The sequence below is a fragment of the Sapajus apella genome, unplaced genomic scaffold (genome assembly GCF_009761245.1).
Source record: "Sapajus apella isolate SASKATOON/1434 unplaced genomic scaffold, GSC_monkey_1.0 scaffold1, whole genome shotgun sequence".
Lineage (NCBI taxonomy): Eukaryota > Metazoa > Chordata > Mammalia > Primates > Cebidae > Sapajus > Sapajus apella.
The window spans coordinates 61,863,007-61,885,429 of NW_022436941.1; the positions used below are offsets into that span (position 1 = coordinate 61,863,007).

At 37.0% G+C, this 22,423-nt stretch overlaps 1 protein-coding gene across 7 annotated transcripts in view; it reads left to right on the plus strand.

Moving 5' to 3' along the window:
* Positions 1 to 22,423, plus strand: part of AP3B1 (adaptor related protein complex 3 subunit beta 1) — a 269,274-nt gene that overhangs the window by 11,606 nt on the left and 235,245 nt on the right. For all 7 annotated transcript variants that reach the window (XR_004268935.1, XM_032277581.1, XM_032277584.1 and 4 more), the window contains exon 2: positions 13,282 to 13,357. Coding sequence is in view for 6 of the 7 variants with exons in the window: in XM_032277581.1 (XP_032133472.1) it covers positions 13,282 to 13,357 (76 nt within the window). In the remaining variant the exon portion in view is untranslated. The remainder of the gene's footprint in view (positions 1 to 13,281; positions 13,358 to 22,423) is intronic.

The window sequence follows — 22,423 nt, forward strand, 5'->3', positions numbered from 1 at the left end:
GCTGGAATGTAGTGGCCCTGTTGTGGCTTACTCTGGGGCTCAAGTGATGCTTCTGCCTCAGCCTCCTGAGTAGCTGGGACTGCAGGCATGTATCACCATGCCTAGCTAATTTTTTTTTGTTGTTGTTGTTTTTTGGTAGAGACAGTCTCACTATATTGACCACCCTGGTCTTGAATTCCTGGGCTCAAGCCGTCCTCCTACCTCTGCCTCCCACAGTGCTAGGAGTACAGGCATGACCCACTATGCCTGGCTTGTTTTGTTTTAAATACAGTATATTTTTAAAAGCTATTATAATTTTAGAATTATTGTTAATTTGCACATTAACCATTGCTTTATGTTTTTAATTTTCAAATATAATTCAGAAAAACTTAACAATTTTTCTGAATTATATTTCACAGGCATTTGAAACAACTAAATATATTTACTTTTAATGGCAAAATCCGCAATTTTGCCCTGGCCTAATACAAAGTATCTTTAATGTGTGCCACACAAAAATAAATGAAATTAATAAGCACTAAGTGATTCTTCTGTGTGATTTTCAAGGATTTGGGAAAAATGACTGTAGACAAGGTAGTAAGAAGTGTTTTAAACTTTTTTTTTTTCAATTTTCAGTCTTATTTTGTATCCTATAGCTTTGAAACTGTCTGTTCTTGACGAAGCAGCTCATTTCTCATTTTTCCTGAAAGAAGATGGGCTTATATATGTTTTGCTTTAACAGGAATAAAAATAGGAGGGGCTGAGTGATCAGCAGTGCCAGCTGCTGGTATGCAATAAAGTAAAATCAGGTGGTAAGGCAGTTGTTGATGGCCTTGGTGGTGGTGACAGCAGTATCAAGGAATGTTGAGTGTGGAAATCAGATTGCAGTGTTGGTGGATGGGCGAGAAGTGACTAAAAGAAGATCATTTCTCCGAAGAACTTTGGCTTTCAGGTGGAGGAGAAAGGATGGTTTTTACAGGGAGACATGGAGTCTAAGGAGCATTTTTTTCTTGTAGTTTCTTTATTTTATTATTTATGTTTTTTTGAGACTGGGTCTCACTTTGTTGCCCAGACTGGAGTTCAGTGGTGTGATCTCAGCTCACAGCAACCTCTGCCTCCCGGGTTCAAGCGATTCTCCTGCCTCAGCCTCCAGAGTAGCTGGGATTACAGGCACATACCACCACACCTGGCTAATTTTTGTATTTTAGTAGAGATGGGGTTTCACCATGTTGGTCAGGCTGGTCTCGTACTCCTGACCTCATGATCTGCCTGCCTTGAATTCCCAAAATGCTAGGATTACAGGCATGAGCCACAACACCCAGCCTATTTTATTTTTAATCATGGTAAAACAGACCTGAATAACTATCATCCTAAATATTTTTTCCCCTATTTGATAAGATATCAAGCAATGTAACCATTTTTAAGTGTACAGTTCAGTGGCATTAAATGTATTCATATTGTTGTTGTTTTTTTTTTTGAGACAGAGTTTCACTCTTGTTACCCAGGTTGGAGTGCAATGGCACGATCTCGGCTCACCGCAACCTCCGCCTCCCGGGTTCAGGCAATTCTCCTGCCTCAGCCTCCTGAGTAGCTGGGATTATAGGCACGCACCACCATGCCCAGCTAATTTTTTGTAGTTTTAGTAGAGACGGGGTTTCACCGTGTTGACCAGGATGGTCTCGATCTCTTGACCTCGTGATCCACCCACCTCGGCCTCCCAAAGTGCTGGGACTACAGGCGTGAGCCACCACGCCCGGCCCAAAATGTATTCATATTGTTATGCAATTGTTACTGATACCATCCCTATCCAGAACTCTTTTTATATTGCACCACTGAAACTCTATACCCATTAAATAAATTCCTATTTTCTCCTCTTTCCTCTTCTTTTAGGCTGTAGCAGCTAGAAAACTTAGAGCAAAATTTATGATCTACAGCTAGCAAGTATGTATAAATTTGTTGCATGCATTTGGGTATTTTTTTTTGTATTTTTGGTAGAGAAGGGGTTATCACTGTGTTGGGCAGGCTGGTCTCAAACTCCTGACCTCATGATTCACCTGCTTCGGCCTCCCAAAGTGCTGCGATTACAGGCTTGAGCCACCATGCCCAGCCCAGTCTTTTAAAAATTAGTTATAATGGGATAGTTAACTGCAGATTATATATATATATATATATTTTTTTTTTTTTTTGAGGTGGAGTTTTGCTCTTTATGCCCAGGCTGGAGTGCAGTGGCGTAATCTTGGCTCACTGCAACCTCCTCCTCCTGTGTTCAAGTGATTCTCCTGCCTCAGCCTCCTCAGTAGCCGGGATTACAGGCATGCACCCATCATGCCCAGCTAATTTTGTATTTTTAGTAGAGGTGGGGTTTTGCTATGTTTGTCAGGCTGGTCTTGAACTTCTGACTTCAGGTGATTCACCTGCCTCATGAAAAATCCCAAAGTGCTGGATTACAGGTGCAAGCCACTGTGCTCGGCTGAGAATTGTTTTTCAGTGATAGCATACTTTAAATAATGACATGAAACTTCTGTGATTTGCTCTGTTAGATTCTTTTCCTGTCAAGTACAAATTTGTACGACTTTTTTTCTGTTTCTAGTTCTACGTAGCATTCATCAGGAAACTTGGTGAGACCATGTGACTTAAAAAATTGTGGTTAAAAAAACGTGTAACATTAAATTTACTATCTTAACCATTTTTGAGTGTACAATTCAGTAGTGTTAAGTATATTCCCATTGTTGTGCTACAGAGCTCTAGAACTGTTCCATCTGCAATACTGCCCTGTGACTTTTTAAAAAGTAATTTTTTTACTGAGATTTTCCAAGTGCTTCAGGGACAAAGCTTATATAAGGTAGAGATTATGTATTAGTTTCCTCAATTCCCTATACAGAATGCTGATCCAAACTCATCAGATGGAAAACTTGCCTTCTGTGGCCTTGGAAAGGTTTTTTTTTGTTTTGTTTTGTTTTTTAAAGAATTTAAAAATTAATCTAGCTTTGAGTTGGCAAATCTTATTAACACAGTTGTAGAAAACTTATATTTCCTCTACTATGGTTTATGAATTTCTTGGGGGAAAATCTAATACTAATACTCAAACTTGATGCACAAACGGATTCTTTGGCATGTTTGTGTGTATATCCATCTGTTACTGTGGCACCATGCCTATTATTACTGTGGCATGCCAATAGCAGTGAGCCATGTGAGCCAACAAAGATGAATTGTTTGGACGGAATACACTATTCTGTAATGCTAATTAATTTTGAGCTGATGAATCTACACGAGATAATCTTAACCAAATACAGTCAAAGTAATGTCAGTGAAAACAAAATTTATTTTGACTTATACAGAATTGTATCACAGACGTTTTAGACTACCATTGAGAATAATTAGGAACGGTGTTTATGGTTTTAGTGATCAGTTTTCTTTTCATAAAAATTTTGAGTTTAAAAGAAAAATTCTTCTTGTGATTATAGATTAAGGGGGAGGTGACACTACAGGTTATGGATTTTATACCTTTTATAAGGTATTACTTTATAGTTGTTGAAATATATATATAAATATTTTTTTTGAGACAGAGTCTCACCCTGTCGCCCAGACTGGAGTGGGCATGGTCTTGGCTTTCTGCAGCCTCAGCCTCCTGGGCAGATTCTCCCACTTTAGCCTCCTGAGTAGCTGAGCCCACAGGTGTGCACCACCATGCCCAGCTAATATATATATATTTTTTATTGAGATGAGATCTCCCTGTGTTGCCCAGGCTAGTCTTGAACTCCTGGGCTCAAGGGATCCTCCTGCCTCTGCATCCCAAACTGTTGGGATTGCAGCCGTGAGCCATAGTGCCCAGCCATTGAAATATATTCTTAATATAGTCAGCTTTATAGCAGAAATTGACAGCACAGGATGGTGAATGGCAAGAATGTTGAATTTCAAAACAAAATTCAAATTTAATTCCTTACTTTGCCATTCCCTGGTTTTATGATGACATACATGAAAGGCATATGATTTTAGAATTTCTCACATGTTGTGTAATCTTATACTTATGTTACCTTTATATTTTCTGAGCCTTGGTTTACTTATCTATTAAATGGGAACAGTAATAGTCACATATGCTTCATAGAGACTTTGTGATACTAGAATAAGATAGTATTTATAAGTTTCAGAAAATAATGCCATTATCACGTGCCTAAATAATAATATGTTATAAGCCCAAGACATGTTCGTGGTAAATCAGTTAATGATGTGGAAAGGATTTAACTTTCAATCCAATATTCCATACCTTCCATTCATATGTAACTACAAAGAACAAGTTCTTAAGTATCCTTTCAGAAAATTTTTTAAAAAATTAAATGATCGTCTGTGTACTATTCTCTATGTGTCTTCCTTTTCACTTGGTGTACGTTAAAGATCTTTCCATATCAATATATTATACTATTTTAATATTTTAAACCAGCAGTCCCCAGGGACCTTTTTCCTGGAAAACAGTTTTTCCATGGAAGTGGGTGGGGGTTGGTTTTGGGATGAAACTGTTCCACTTCAGATCAGGCATTAGATTCTCATAAGGAGCATGCAAACTAGATCCCTTGCACACACAGTTCACAATAGGGTTTGTACTCCTGTGAGAATCCAGTGCTGCCCGTGATCTAACAGGAGGCAGAGCTCAGACAGTAATACTCCTCACCCGCTGCTTGCCTTCTGTGTGGCGGCCTGGTTCCTAACAGGCCACAGATGGGTAATGGTCCATGGCCTTGTAGTTGGGGATCCCTGTTTTAAACCACTGTGTAATAGTTTCTCATAATTTATTAGTCACCTTTTGGAAGGGCATTTGAGCGGATTTCAGTTTTCGTCACATATAAGCAATATTTCAACATAAGTTTTTGCATTCCTGCATGAATATATTTGTAGGCAGGTTTTACAGGAAATCTCATAGAGCCACTGACATAGTTGAGTTTATATATGTTGAGGCAAAAAAATTGGAACAGGCAAAAAGTTCTTTTTCACTGTTTAAAAGCACTGTAAACCAAAAATGCCACTTTGTATAAAAGATTAAGATGGGGAAGTCTGAGAAGCAATAAAAGGAAACATCGACAAATACACTACTGAATGGTCACATTCTGGAAGACATTCCTAATCTGAGCAAAGGTAAAGCATACTTTCTGCTGCCTACCAAGAGACCAAGTAGCTGAGGGCATTGATAAAGGTCATGGCAAATATGAAGATGTCCTGTGATGTATGTGTGGCATCATGGCTTTTAATACACATATGAATGATAGGAATACCTGGAAGATAGATGCTTGGTTTTTAACTTTTATTGGGATCATGGAACCTTTTCAGACTTTCCAGTGAAAGAGTTTTTCTGTATTTTTCTAAGAAACAAGTTTAGTATATAGCCTGCATTCATTTGTTTTTTCAATGAATGTTTATTGTATATCTGTTATGGACCTGTAAGGAATTTAATCTGCTTCAGCCTACATTTATAAGCCCTTCATAGACCTTCTTTTGGGTTCTCTATAGCCATACTTGTTCTTGCCCTGTTATCTTGTATAATTTCTTTGGTTGTCTCTGCGTCCTTTGAGACCTCAGATCACTTACCATAGAGGTTTTTTGTGATCACTCAGTCTTTATTGCATTCCTTATTTTAATTGTTTGTGTACTGCTTATCCGATCTTTCTTTATGTTTTTCTTCCTCCCTGCATTCTTCCTTCTCGGCCTCCCTCTCTCCCTCTTTCCTTCCCTCCCTCCTCCTTTTTTCCTGTCATTCCCCTTAAACTCTCTCCTACCATTTGCTTTTTTGTTAAAATTTAAGTCCTAGAATATCAGAGACTCCAACACTTAGAGCACTTTCTGGTATATAATGCGTGCTGGATAAATAAATGTGCTAGGCCCAGTGATAAGTGCTTTATGATTTCATTAAGTCTTCATAACAACCTGTTTGACATAGACATCGGCTTTCAGCTTTGTTGATTTTTCTCTATGGTAGTTTTACTTCATACAGGCTTTGTGATACTAAAATAAGCTATAAGCTTCAGAAAATAATACCAGGTAGCTAAAGAAGTTAATAATACGCTATAAACACAAAACATGTTGGTCTATTTTATTGAATTCTTGTATCTTTATTATTTTATTACTTGTACTTGGAGTTCAATTTGCTGTTTTTTTTTTTTTTTTCTAGCTTTCTGAGATGGAAACTCAGATTTTTAATCTTTCTGATTTTGTATTGCATTTAGAAATATAAATTTGCTTTTTTTTTTTTTTTTTTCCTTCAGGGACAGGGTCTTGCTCTGTCATTCATGTTGAAGTGAATGGTGTGATCATGACTCACTGCCATCTCAGCTTCCCAGGCTCAAGTGGTTCTCCCACCTCAGCCTCCTGAGTAGCTGGGACTAAAGATGCATGCCACCATACCTGACTAATTTATTTATTTATTTATTTTGTGGTAAAAGGGTTTCACTGTGTTGCCCAGGCTGGTCTTTAACTCCTGGCATCAAGCAATTCTCTCACCTCAGCCTCCTGAGTAACTAGGACTATAGGTGTGTACCACCAAGCTCAACTAATTTCTGGATTTTTCGTGGAGATAGGGTCTTATTATGTTGCTTAGGCTGGTCTTGAACTGGAGAGCTCAAGTGATCCTTTCGCTTTGGTCTCCCAAAATGCTGGGATTGCAGGCATGCATCACCTTCCCCAGCCTAAATTTGCTTCTAAATACTGCTTTAACTGCATCCCACAAGTTATTAAATATTATACTTTGTCAATTCACAAAGTATGTTGTAGACTGGGCATGGTGGCTCACACTCAATCCCATCATTTTGGGAGGCTGAGGTGGTGGATTGCTTGAGTTCAGAAGTTCAAGATTAGCCTGGACAACATAGGGAGACAAAAAATTAAAAAAAAAAATTAGCCAGTCATGGTGGCAACATGCCTGTAGTCCCAGCTACTTGGGAGGCTGAGGTACGAGGATCACATGAACTTAGGAATTTGAGGCTACAGTGAGTTGTGATCACACTGCTGCACTCCAGTCTGGGCAATAGAGTGAGATCCTGTCTCAAAAAAAAAAAAAGAAAAAAAAATACCAATATGTGAGCATTTTTAAAAAAATTATTGGTTTCTATTTAGATTCTACTACTTTGATTTTTACACCTTTCAAATTTGTTGAAACCTTATCCAGCATGTAGTCTATTTTGGTAAATGTCTTATGTACAGTTGAAAAGAATGTTTATTCTGCAGTTGTTAGGTATACTGTTCTATGCCTATCAGGTTAAGTTGCTTAATTGTGGTGTTTGAATTTTGTACACCTTTATTGAATTTTTTGTCTGCTTGTACTGCCAGTTACTGAGAGGTGTGTAAAATTGCCAATCATGATGGAAGATGTGTATTTTTCTTCCATTAGTCTGTCAGCATTTGGCTTATATATGGAAACTGTAAATTTAGAATGCCTATAAATTGCATATAAATATAAAAGTATTTTCTTTTGAAATGATACCCTATGTCCAGGCAGCAGATCTCCATCTTTTATTTGTTTGAAAACTACTTTATTTCACCTTCAGTGAAATAAAGGATATTTTTAATGGGTATAGAATTCTATTTTGGCATTCTTTTCTCTTCCAGCCCTTTGAACATGTCATTTGATATATTTTGGCCTTTATAATGTCTGTTGAAATGTTATTCCTTTTAAGGTAGGGGACAGCAAACAACCCATCTGTTTATGTACATAAAGTTTTATTAGAACATAGCGATGCCCAGTTGTTTATGTATTATCTATAGATGCTTTCATTCTACAATAGCAGAGTTGAGAAGTTATATCAGAGATAGTATAGCTAGTAAAATTTGAAATATTTACTGTCTGGCCCTTTACATTTGTTGATGCCTCTCTTAAGGTAATTTTCTGGTGCTTTTTATTTTTATTTTTATTTTTTTCAAAAAGATAAGGTCTTACTCAGGCTGAGGTATAGTGGTGTGATCATAGCCCACTGCAGCCTTGAACTCTTGGGCTCAAAAACACCTCCTGCCTCAGCCTTCTGAGTAGTTAGGACTATAGGTGCACACCGTCATGTCCAGCTAATTTTTTAAAACGTGGTTTTTGTAGAGACAGGGTCTCACTGTTTTGTGCCCAGGCTGGTCATGAACTCCTGGCCTTAAGCAATCCTCTTGCCTTGGCCTCCCAAGTGCTCAATTATAGGCATGATGCACTATGCTTAGCCTCTGGATGCTTTTAAGATTTTTCTCATTGTTTCTTGTTTTTAGCAGTTTGACTATGCTGTGCCTGGTGTAGTTTTGTTTGTCCTTTTTTTCTAAGATTTTCCAATATGTGGGTTTATGTCTTTCATAGGTTCAGAACAATTCTTAACCATTATCTCTTGAAATACTGCTTTCGTTTCATACTCTTCTCTTTGGGACTCTAATTAGAGGTATGTTATGATAGCTGCATAATTAACTCTTACTTGAAAATCTTTGTTCAGATGTCACTTTTAAAATTTTCTCAAACCACACTATTAAAATTGCCTCCTCCTTTCCCTTCTATATTCTTTTCCTCTGTTTTTCCCCCCTACATTACCTCATGATGTAAAATTTTCCAATTTATTATGTTTGTTGTTTCTTTTACTTAATAGAATGAAATCCCTATGAGGGCAAGGGTTTTTCTATCATTTTTGTTCACTGCTGTGTCACAAATGCGAATGGAGAACCAGAAGAGAATAGAGCTACAGAATCTAAAGGAGGAGAGACGTTCAAGATGGAAGAGTAGTGGTCATGTGTATCAGATATCAGCAGAAAGAGCCAAACTTTGTGAAATAATTGGAGAGGTTTATTCTGAGCCAAATATGAGTGACCATGACCTCCAGAGACCCTGAGAACATGTGCCCAAGGTGGTTGGGTTACAGCCTGATTTTATATGTTTTAAGGTGACATAAGACATCAGTCAGTACATGTGGGGTATACATTGGTTCAGTTGGGAAAGGTGTGACGGCTTAAAGCGGAGGTGGGGGGGCTTACAGGTTACAGGTGGACTTAACTCTTTCAACCAGTTGCCTATCAGAAAATCTTTAAGTTGTTATCTAAAAACCTGGAATCAAGAGAAAAGTGTGGCTGGATTAGGCTAAAGGACTGTAGAGACCAAGGTTCTCAGGAAGTCTCTTAGGTGGCTGCCCTTAGAGACAATAGGTGGCAAATGTTTCCCTTTCAGATTTTTAAAAGGTGTTGGATTCTCAGTTAATCTCTTTAGGATGTTAGAGTCTGGAAGTGGAAAGAAACATTAATAGTGATTCTTTACAGATGCAAATTTTCTTCCATAAAAGACTGCTTTGCAGGGCCAGTTCAAAAATATGACAAGGAAGCCTATTTTGGGGTAAAATATTTTGATTGCCTTCATCTGTCATGTGACATTATGCTAGAGTCAGGTTGGAAAGTAAGCCATGTTATGTAGGGTTAAATTAAAACCCATCTGAGGAGAATTTATGGTTTTTAAGGCGTGACTCCTCAGGCTCCTTAGGAATTTGGGCAAGAGAGAATAAAGGTCAGAGTTTAGTCCTCACAAGTATAGAGGAATAATCTGAAACTATTTATGAGATTTTACCTTGGATTTTTAATTTAAGAGGTTATTTGTTACCCTGTGTGAGAGGCATTTTAAATTAAGGATAAATGAGATTACCAAGAGTTGAGGAAGTGTCTATAGGCTTTTTTTCTTTTTAATCTTGTGAACAGTATAGGAGGACTATTCATATTAATTTGGTAATTTATGATTCTAACTTTTAGAAAGTTAAGAGATGGGTGAGTAGGTAAAGACACTAGCAATGGAGTTTTTTGTTTCTATTCATTGTTGCATTTATTAAGTGAATGCTTTGTGCCAAGAGTTACACGAAGTTCTGAGCGCTGTCCAAGGGAAGCTTAGACCTTAGGTGAACTGAAAACATTCGTAAGCCTTAATGTGCACAAAAACATGAAGGCGACTCCCTTTGGCTACATGCACTAAGAAATGGTAAGCTTGACTCTGTTTCTATCATTTTTTTCTGCACATCCATTCATGTTTGCAGTGCACCACTTGGATAGTACTATCTTTTATTGGAGTGGTTCTCTATGCCTAAAGAGGTGCATGAGTTTTGGAGTATTTTGGCAGGGTTCCATAAAGGTCCAATCTTCCCTTGAATATTTTTATACATCCTTTTTTGTTCATGTACCTCTGATTGGAAATTGCTATTCCTTATCACTTTTGCAGTCCATCATTCTGGATGTAAGTTTTAGGTGTTGCTTTCTGTGGTACACAAATTTTGGTGAACACTTTGAGGAAAAGGAAGGTAACTTTGTAGTGTGGGGCTCTCAAATGGTGAAGGGCCTTTCTTTTTTCTTTTTAAAATTTCCAGTCCAACATAGATGGATACTTCTACAAATACAACAAAAAATTAATTGCTAGAAAAAATAAAATGAGCCAAGCACGGTGGCTCGTGCTTGTAATCATAGCACTTTGGGAGGCTGAGGTTGGCGGATCCCCTGAGGTCAGGAGTTCAAGACCAGCCTGGCCAACATAATGAAACCCTGTCTCTACTAAAAGTAGAGAATTAGCCAGGTGTGGTGATGCACGCCTGTAATCCCAGCTACTCAGGAGGCTGAGGCAGGAGAATCACTTGAACCCAGGAGGCAGAGATTGTAGTGAGCCAAGATCATGCTACTGTACTCCAGCCTGGGCAGAGTGAGACTCTTTCTCAAAAAAACCAAAAAAATCATAATAAAATAAAAATAAAATGAAAATGGCATACAAAATAAAATACAAGCCCCACTTTTAGATTCAGTAAACATAAAATTACACTGTCAAGTTGTTCCGTTAAGTTTCTCAATGTGCTTACTCTGAATTTTGGTACCTATCTCCTCATGCGTTAATAACAAAAATTTGTGAATTGGTAATGATTCTTGGACCAGACTTTCTCAGATCATGCTTTGAGTAGCACTATACAGACTATGTAGTATACAGTACTACACAGTCTTAATTTTCCCCTTAATTTAGATTGTCTTTAGAAGGAATGGAAGGTTTTAATGAGTTATGGATTATAGATTTATAAAAAAGAGAGGTAGGCCTGGCGTGGTGGCTCATGCCTGTAATCCCAGCACTTTGGGACGTCGAGGCTGGTGGATCACCTGAGGTCAGGAGTTCGAGACCAGACTGGCTAACATGGTGAAACCCCATTTCTACTAAAAATACAAAAAATTAGCCAGACGTAGTCATGCGTGCCTGTAATCTGAGCTACTCAGGAGCCAGAGGCAGGAGAATTGCTTGAATTTGGGAGGCGGAGGTTGCAGTGACTGAGATCGCAGCATTGCACTCCATCTTGGGCAACAAGAGCGAAACTTCATATCAAAAAAACAAAAGATAATTTACATGACGTAAAAGCCCTAACACTTCCCTGGTTCCCATATATAACTGGGAAACTTTCCTTTTTCAGTTGTAGTTACTTGTTCATTCTGGGACTAAGATAAGAATTACTTTCACGGTAATAGTAAGATTTGCCTTAACCCTTCAGTTACATGTTCTTCTCTGTCCTTTGAAACTTAAAACTGGCATATTTTGAACATGAAAGGAAAAGTTATACCATTTGACACCACAAGATGTCACTTATGTAAAAATAAAGCTGTTATCCTAATACTCAAAGCTAGAAAGCCACAGGTAACTAGGTAAATGAAGACATAGGTAAATTAAAAATGTATATATTTGAAATAGCAATTGGTTTTCAGCAAAGAGTTGAGGAAAATGTTGCTAATTCAGCATTATTTTGACTCAAATATTGATATTTAGTAAAACAATATCTAAGATTTATGTGGTAATATATGTTAACTGGTCATATTTGAATTTATATAATGAAGAAGGTAGATCTAAAAGAACTTAATAAAAGTTAATATATTTTGAGGGTAAAGTGGGTGATACGGTATTAACGCTCCTAAATCTTTACTATTTTGGTGACTGGCAAAGAGAGATTTGGGAAGAAACATGTAATTTGTATAAGAATTTTAAATAGATCCTTATGCCATATGTGAGAAGTTGAATATTACATCAGGTTGAAACAGTGCCTAGGATTTTTCTTGTCCTTATCTGAAGCTCAAAGTTATTAGTTTCTCTGCCTGTATTAATGCAGCATTTGTTGTTGAAAACTAGCTTTTTTGTTAAACATGAAGAGCAAAATCTTTGGCTCTAATATTGAGATTCTGTTTTCTTGTTTTTACATTCAGAGAGCAGGTGCTTGTTCTGGGGACTCTGTCAATTTGGGCTTTAGATGAGCAAACCAGGTTTCCATTAGTTTATGAGTAATACTATGCTTGGAATTAGAGGTTGGGCTGTCCTAAAAATTGACACTCCATTCCTCTTCATTGCTCCCTTCCCTCTCTAGATAAAACTGGTGAAGGAGAATAATGGGACACTTTTGGGGAACAGAAAAGGAGAATAGGCAGGAGAAATTATTTTCTTTTTTTGGCGTGTGTGTGTCTGATCCCATTTCCTCTCTATTTAGTTTCTATCTAATTCTTTTTTTTTTTTTCCTTTCCTACCTTCAGTAAGATTTTTTGAAGGTTTCTTTTGGGGTTTAGGTTTTTCATTATAAAAATACACATAGTCATGAAGTAAACTGGAAAATATGGCAAAAAGCAGAAGAAAATACGTTCACGTATATGGTTCTATTAATTTCTCTCCCTTTTCTGTTACCTGTGAAATGTGAAAGAGCCTGAAAAGTTTTATGTGAGGATTCTAAATTCCTTAAGGTGAACATTTATAATATGCTTAATAGTTGTATATTCTCAGAGACAGTTTGTGTATATTACTACCTCTACTGTTTAAATATTTTCAAGCTGTATTTTTAATTAGAAAGAAGTAGTTGTCTTAATTATTTAATTATATTTTGTCTTCACTACTGGTCACCATGGTTTTAGTTTTATGAGGTGTTTGGAAAGCAAAGCTAATTTTTTTCATAATGAATTTTATTGCCTTTATTCCTTTTGGAAAAAATATGCTTAGCTTTTACTTATTTTTTTCATGCAATGACAATTTGTAACATTTAATTCTTGTATTAGTTTGCTCGGGCTGCCATAACAAAATGCCACAGACTGGGCAGCTTAATCAACAGAAATTAATTTTCTCACAGTTCTGGAATGTGGGAGTCCAAGACTAAGGTGTTGGCAGGCTTGATTTCTGCTGAGGCCTCTCTCCCTGGTCTGCACATGGCCAACTTCTTGCTGCAATTACTTAACATTGCCTGTGATATTATTTCTAATTCTTATGAAAATGGCATATTTTAAGCTATCTAATATAAAAATCAATGTATGGATTTTATTTCTTCTCTTTTGTAATAGGAATGAAGATCTAAAGCAAATGTTGGAGAGCAACAAAGATTCTGCTAAATTGGATGCTATGAAACGGATTGTTGGGGTAGGTAAAATACTAGTTTATTTCAATTTTGGAAAAATGGACAAGTAATGATTATATTATATTAAACAATAAGTTAAATACCAAGTCTAATATTCTGTTTGCCTTAATATTAAGTTAGAATTTTCTGTCTAAAGGTGTTAAAGGAAAAAGTATATATTGAAGTGTCAAAAATCAAGAAACTTAGGTTTTAATTTCATCTTTTCTCTGTTTTAATTTCCCCATATCTAATTTCAAGATATTTCTTCTATGAGAATGAGAAATAATTATTTTGTCTTCAAAATAACAGATGAGAGTATGCTCACAACATTTAGGCTGTGAAAGAACAAAAAAAAAACATTGTTTAGTATCTCTCTTTGTAGGAAGTCAAAGTAGGCTTGTCAAAATACAAAATAAAATGAAATACAAGCCTACTTTGACTTCCTACAAAGAGAGATACTAAACAATGTTTTTTTTTTGTTCTTTCACAGCCTAAATGTTGTGAGCATACTCTCATCTGTTTGTCAAATTCTATTACTACCAATAGAAATACTTTCTTCAGTTTAGAAGGCTAAAACTTCTAATAAATATTATTAAGTATAAGAGCATTCACCAGTATTCAGCTGTAAAGCAAAACATAAACGATTAATAAGTTATGAGGATTCTATTTTCAGAGAATTAAAGATATAGTACCTTCATTATTTTTAATTTTTTAATTTTAATTTTTTAAGTTTTCCATGGTTTCTAATTGTATATACCATCTTTAGTAAAATAGTTTTGCAGTTTGTGTTGCATTCTGTATACATACTAATTTGATTTTCCACATTCACAGAGAAAAAACTTGCTTAATTCCAGTGACTATCTGATGCTAAGGAGTTTTGCTTTTGTTTCAGTGAAATCAAATTCATAAAACTAATTATTCTTATTAACACTATCCTTTTTATCACCACCATTGCTGATTTTATTTTCTACTTATTTTTATATAATAAGGTAAAAATAGAATACATTTGTATAACTGCATAAATAAACTACTGTAATAAGGCGATGACGCAACTAAAACAATACTGTTTTCCAGCAGGCAGTAACATCATATGAGAACGTCAGATCTCTTTTCCTTTCTTGATATATTAAAGTCTAAATTACTTTTTTTTTTTTAGATGGAATTTGCCCAGATTGGTGTGCAGTGGCACGATCTCAGCTCACTGCAACCTCCACCTCCTGGGTTCAAGCAATTCTCCTGCCTCAGCCTCCTGAGTAGCTGGAATTACAGGCATGAGCCACCATGCCCAGCTAATTTTGTAGTTTTAATAGAGATGGGGTTTCTCCATATTGGTCAGGATGATCTTGACCTCCTGACCTCAGGAGATCTGCCTACCTTGACCTCTCAAAGTGCTGTGATTACAGGTGTGAGCCACCATGCCCAGTCCAAATTACGGTTAAGAAAGTTGGTTAACTCCTCCTCTGTTAAAAATTAAGGTGGTATGACCATTTCATGCCAGCTAGAATGGTGGTCATTAAAAAATCTGGAGACAACAGATGCTGGAGAGGATGTGGAGAAATAAGTATGCTTTTACACTCTTGGTGGGAGTATAAATTAGTTCAACTATTGTGGAAGACAGTGTGGCTACTCCTGAAGGATCTAGAAATAGAAATTCTGTTTGACCCAGCAATCCCATTACTGGGTATATACCCAAAGGATTATAAATCGTTCTATTATAAAGACACATGGAGACCTATGTTCATTGCAGCACTGTTTACGGTAGCAAAAACTTGGAACCAACCCAAATGCCCATCAGTGATAGACTGGATAAAGAAAATGTGGCACATATACACTATGGAATACTATGCAGCCATAAAAAGGATGAGTTCATGTCCTTTGCTGGGACATGGATGAAGCTGGAAACCATCATTCTCAGCAAAACTGACACAAGAACAGAAAACCAAACACTGCATGTTCTCACTCATAAGTGAGTGCTGAACAATGAGAACACATGGACACGTGGAGGGGAACATCACACAGTGGGATCTGTTGGTGGGTGGGGGGAGACTAGGGGAGGGATAGCAGTGGGTGGGGAGATTGGGGAGGGATAACATTAGGAGAAATACCTAATGTAGGTGACAGGGTAATGGATGCAGTAAACCACCATGGCATGTGTATACCTGTGTAACAGTCCTGCATAATCTGCACATGTACCCCAGAACTTAAAGTATAGTAAAAAAAAAAAAAAAAGAAAAAAAAAAAAAAGGAAAAGTGATGTGGTATGAAAATCAAATATATTAAAGTCAAGTACTAATTGTATCTGTAGGAGATCTATAAGTGATTTGATTCTTGCTTTCATGCTTATGTCATTTGGCAGTATAGGGGCAATTTTGAGGATTCTATTGTAAATTTCTGACTTGTTAATGTTATGCTTTATACATAAGTTGTATTTATGGGCAGGCAGTTCTTGCTTTGCATGGCTTTTATACACTTGAATTTCAATTACTACAGTTATGCTTAAGTAACACCAATCCCTAACAATATGGTTCAAATTTCATTTACCATGGTATATTAATTATACTTGGATAATGTGCAAACTTGACTGCTATTTCTTTATTCTACAAATAACTATGTAAATTACAAATATGTATCATGATCCATGACCAATCATGTCACTTCTTTCAGAATCTGTCAGTGATTGGTCACTGTGCCATCTGTTTCTCAGTTTTTGCACAGACAGCAAAGCATGTAGTTGTGTTGCCTCTTTGTCTCCCAGTAAGAAACACGTAAGAAGAAATGAATAATTGAAAGAGGCATTTATCCAACAAAGTGAAAGTACAGCAAAGAAATGAAAAGTGATAACACGAAATGAAAATCAGGTAGAATGTAAATGAAGTTATACAGGAATAACTGTGGAACTGTTGACATAATTATGAGTTTTTGAGAGACTGAATTTATAGCTGGAGGAACTTGGCAAAGGTGAGATTTTCAACCAGCATAAATGATGAAAGTGATTTTGTTGAAGAGAATGAAGCTGTCCCAGAAGAAGTGATGCTGGCAGAAGACCTCACATCAATTAAAGAAACTCTATGAAATAGTTGAGAACATTGAAAATACAAAGGGTAAAATGTTCTAAGCTGATCCAGACTTAGAAAGCAGCATGATAATTTACTGAGAAATACAAAAGATGCTTTCTCAGTATCATGAGTTAAACACTGATAAAAAAAAAAAAAAGCCCTGTTCAAACTACTTGTGATAATTTAATTTTCTTTGCTTTTATTTTTTTTTAGAGACAGGGTCTTGCTCTGTTGTCCAGGCTGGAGTACAGTGGTGCAGTCATAACTATCATTGCAGCAGCCTTGAACTCCTGAGCTCAAGTGATTCTCCTACCTCAGCCTCCTGAGTAGCAGGGACTAGATGCCCAGCTAATTTTTTTATTTTTATTTTTTGGAGAGACGGGGTCTTGCTATAGCCCAGTCTGGTGTAGAACTCTTGGTTTTATGTGATCTTCCCACCTCAACCTTTTGAAGTGCTGGGATTACAGGTGTGAGCCAGTGTGCCTGGCCAAGTTAATTTACAATTTTTCTAATGTTTTAAGTTAAAAGTGTACTAAATATTGATTTTTACTACTTTTTCATTTTCCTATAAGTTTATAACTGACAGTAAAAGAGTTATTAATGTTTTGACAGACATTTTAAATAATATTGGGGGATTTCTTGAAATAAATTCCCTTAATGGGATTAAGAGCCAAAGTTTAAAGACATAAATAAGGTCAGTCCCTGCTTTGCATGGTAGTGCAGGTCTGTGCCCTGCAGGAATGCAAGCTGAAACTATGGAAAGAAATCTTAATAAGCCAACTGGAAAAATTACAATTGACCTAAGATGCTTAAAATTTTTGTCAAAACAAAAAAATTAGCTGGTTGTGGTGGTACATTGTCTTGAGTTAATGACTGTAATAAATAGTTCGGTATGAATCTTTCTGGCATGACTGTTTATCCCATGTTCTTGCCCTTTCTTCCTTCAATAACAATGCTTTGATTCTATGTATGCCTCAAAGGATTCAACTTGGGGCTGTTGCTTGCATCTTTTAAAAAATTATTGGGTTGGAAATTGCTTAAAATACCAAGATTTTTCTGCAGTGTTGGTGTGCATCAGGATGAATTCCTGGTTATCAGGCGTGAGGTTTTATTGGTGATATGGTACCTGTAGAACTTTTTCTGTCAGTTTTGCTCTATTGTAGTCTCTGGGATACAAAATAAGGGTCAGTTAACTTTCTGTATCTCCGTTTCTTCTTGGCTGCCGATTCTTAAGACTTACAGTTGGGTCTAAAACCCTTTGAAACCTTTTATTTTTCTTTTTGTTACCTGTGAATTAACTAGCAGTTTTCTGTACATTGAGAATTCCCAACTTTTATCTTACCTTTATTGCTTTGAAGAATGACCAGTGGAAATTAAAAGTTAAACTCAATTTCATCCTTTTTCAAAAAACTGAATTTGAAAGTTACGTGAATTTCTGGATCTAGATTATTATTCAGTACAGTCTTGCATCACTTACATTCATGCATTGCTTAATGACAGGGATGCTTTCTGAGAAATGCATCCTTAGGCAGTTTGTTGTGTGAACATCATAGAGCGTATTTACACAATCCTACTATACTTACACAAGCTTACTACACACTTAGGCTATATGACATAGTCTATTCCTGGGCTATAAATCTGTACAGCATGTTACTTTCTGTACTGAGTACTGTAGGCAGTTGTAACACAATGATAAGTATTTGTGTATGTAAACATCTAAATGTAGAAAGTTACAGTAGAGGTATAGTATTATAATCTTACAATAAGATTATATATATGTGGTCCCTCCTTGACCAAAACATGTGGCACATGACTGTAATTTAAAAATAACATGAATAGCTTACAAAATTCAGTGTAACATACCACAGTAACAGAAGGAAAGGGAAAAATCCCTCACAATCATCTCAATTTATGCAGAGAAAGATTTGACAAAATTTAATACACTTTAATGATAAAAGTACTCAACAAACTAGGAATAGAAGGAAACTACCTCAGCCTATCTATTGAAGAGCAAGTGTGGAAAACCCAAAACTAGCATTATACTCAATAGTGAAAGACTGAAATCTTTTACTCCAAGATCAGAAACAAGGATGCTTGCTTTTGCCACTTCTATGCAACACGATACCAGAAATGTTAGCCAGAACAATCATGCAAGAAAAAGAAATAAAAGGCATCCAAATGGAAAAGGAAAAAGTAAAATTATTTTTATTCACATTATCTTATATTTAGAGAATCCTAAAGATTCCTCAGAAAACTGTTACAACCAATACACAAATTTACCAAACTTGCAGGATAGAAAATAAACACACCAAATGATTTGCATTTCTATACGTTAACAGTAAACAATTTGAAAATAAAATTAAACACATATTCATTTATAATAGCATCAAAAAGAATAAAATATTCCAGAATAAGCTTAACTAAGGAGATGAAAGACTTGTATACTGAAACGTTACTGAGAAAAATTAAAGAAGACACAAACAAATGGAAAGACATCTATGTTTCTGGGTTGAAAGACTAATATTGTCAAGATGTCAAAATGATCTGTATATTCAGTGCAATTCCTATCAAAATTCCAATGATGTGTTTGGCAAAAATAGAAAAAAATTTATCCTAAAATTTACATAGAATCTCACGAGTCCCCGAATAGCCAAAACAACCTTGAAAAAGAACAAAATTGGCTGGGCACAGTGGCTCACACCTGTAATCCCAGCGCTTTGGGAAGCTGAGGCCGGAGGATCATTTGAGCCCAGGAGTTTGAGACCAGCCTAGACAACATGGCAAGACCTTGTCTCTACAAAAGTAATAATAAAAAAATTACTGCCTGTGCCTGCGATCACAGCTGCTTGGGAGGCCGAGGTTGTATTATCACTTGGAGTGAGCTGTTCATGCCACTGCACTCCAGCCTGGGCAATAGAGCAAGACCCTGTCTCAAAAGCCCATCTCAAAAAAAAAACCAACAAAAAACAAAATTGAATGTCTTATGCTCTCTGGTTTCAAAATCTGTAAAAAAGCTACAGTAATCAAGACATTGTGGTACTGGAATAAAGACAGATAACATACAGACCAATGGAACACAAGAGAGAACTCAGAAGTAAACCCTGACATAAACAGTCCAGTGATTTTTGATAATAGTGCAAGACCAATCAATTAGGAAAGGAGAATCTTTTCAACAAATAGTGTTGGGGAAACTGGGTTACCTATATGTAAGAAAATGGTGTTGGATTTCTTTCTATTTCACACCATAGATAAAAGTAAATCAAAATGGATCAAAGACCTCAATATAAGAACTAAAATTATAAAACTCTTAAAGCATAGAGAAAAAGCTTTATGACATTGGATTTGGCACAGGATTCTTAGATACAACACCAAAACATGAGCAGTTAAAAAAATTATTTGGATTTTATCAAAATTAAAACTTGCATGCATCATAGGACACCATCAACAGAGCGAAAAGGCAACCCATAAAATACAAGAAAATATTTGCAAATCGTATATCTCACAAAAGATTGATATCCAGAATATATAAAGAACTCCCACAACTTAACCGTTAAAAACCAACCAAATGGATAGGTGCGGTGGTTCACACCTGTAATCTCAGCACTTTGGGAGGCCAAGGTGGGTGGATTACTTCAGGTCGGGAATTTGAGAATTTAAGACCACTGTGGCCAAAACAGTGGACTCTACTAAAAATACGAAAATTAGCCAGGTATGGTGGCGGGCGCCTGTAATCCCAGCTACTTGGGAGGCTGAGGCAGGAGAATTGCTTGAACCCAAGAGGCAGAGGTTGCAGTGAGCTGAGATCATACCACTGCACTCCAGCCTGGGTGGCAGAGCGAGACTGCATCTCAAAAAACAACTACAACAGCAACAACAAAAACCGACCAAATGAAGAAATGGGTAAAAGACTGGAATAGATATTTCTCCAGAGAAGAGATATAGATGGCCAACAATTAACAGAGAAAGATGCCCAGCATCACTAATTATTAGGAAAATGGAAATCGAAACCATAGTAAGATCACTTTACGCCATTAGGATGGTTATTATCAAGAAAACAAAATTGTAAGTGTTGGTGAGGATGGAGAAATAGGAACTCTTGTGCATAGCTGGTGGGAGTGTAAAATGGTACAGTTATTGTGGAAAACAGTATGGTGGTTCCTCAAAAAATTAAAAATGGAATTATCACATAATCTAACAATTCTTCTTTTGGGTTGAAAGGAGGTACTTGAGGCCGGGTGCGGTGACTCAAGCCTGTAATCCCAGCACTTTGGGAGGCCGAGGCGGGTGGATCACGAGGTCAAGAGATCGAGACCATCCTGGTCAACACGGTGAAACCCCGTCTCTACTAAAACTACAAAAAATTAGCTGGACATGGTGGCGCGTGCCTGTAATCCCAGCTACTTGGGAGGCTGAGGCAGGAGAATTGCCTGAACCCAGGAGGCGGAGGTTGCGGTGAGCCGAGATCGCGCCATTGCACTCCAGCCTGGGTAACGAGCGAAACTCCGTCACAAAAAAAAAAAAAAGAAAGGAGGTACTTGAACAGATATTTCTGCATCAGTGTTCATAGTAGCATTGTTTGTAGCAGCCAATAGGTGGAAACAGCCCATGTGCTCATCAGTGGATGAATAGATCAATGAATGTGGTACGTAAGTGCAATGGAATGTTGTTCATCTTTAAGAAGGAATGGATTTCTGATGCATGCTATAACATGGATGAACCTTAAGTCATTATACTGAGTCTAGTAAGCCAGACACAAAAAAATAAATATTGTATGGTTTCACTTTTAGGTACCCAAAATAATCAAACTCATAGAGACAAATCGTGGAATGGTGGTTGCTAGCAGTGTGGGGAAAGTGGGAAATTGGGAGCTTGTTTTTCAAAAATCATTTTGGACGTTTATTTAGATGTTATGAACCCTATTAAAAATAGTTCTGTAGGCATGAACTCTGTCTCACTTGTTTATGTTTGCTTTTACTTTTTTTTCCCTCCTCATTCTTTTTTTATTTTTTATTTTTATGTTTTGAGATGGAGTCTCACTCTGTCGCCCAGGCTGGAGTGCAGTGGTGTGATCTCAGCTCACTGCAACCCCTGCTTTCCTGGTTCAAGTGATTCTCCTTTCTCAGCCTCCCAAGTAGCTGGAATTATAAGCGTGTGCCACCACGCCCAGCTAATTTTTGTATTTTTAGTAGAGATAGGGTTTACCATGCTGGTCTTGAACTCCTGTCTTCGGGAGATCTGCCCCGCTTGGCCTCACGAAGTAATGGAATTATAGGCGTGAGCCACTGCGCCCAGCCCCTCCTCATTCTTTAGATTTTTGGTTTATTTTCAGGAGACAGGGGTATTTCATTCAGGAAGATAATGTAGATGGCATTCTTTCAAAGTCCTTGCCTGTCAGAACAGGTTTCCATTCTTTTTCCATGTGAAAGTAGATTATTTAAGAATAGTATTATTGAGTTGCAGTTTTTTCTTTTCCTTAAATTTTCAGAGATTTTATTCTTGATTTCCTCTGACTTTAGCTATATGGAGCAGAAATGTGATGCGATGCCAATGAGGTTGCTTTTTTAAAAAACAATTTTTTATTTCTTTTAATTTTATTATTAATTCTTTTTTTGAGATGGAGTCTTGCTCTGTTGCCCAGGCTGGAGTGCAGTGGCACGATCTCAGCGCACTGCAACCTCTGCCTCCCAGGTTCAAGTGAGTCTCCTGCCTCAGCCTCCTGAGTAGCTGAGCTTACAGGTGCCCACCACCATGCTCAGCTAATTTTTTTGTAATTTTAGTAGAGATGGGGTTTCATCATGCTGGCCAGGCTGGTCTTGAACTCCTGGCCTCAAGTAATCCACCTGCCTTGGCCTCCCAAAGTGCCAGGATTACAGGCGTGAGCCACTGTACCCAGCTATATATTTTAAAAAAAAATTTTGTGGGTACGTAATAGGTGTATATTTTGGGGGTACATGAGATGTTTTGATAGAGGTGTGCATGTGAAATAAGCACATGATGGGGAATGAGGTATCCATCCCCTTAAACATATATCCT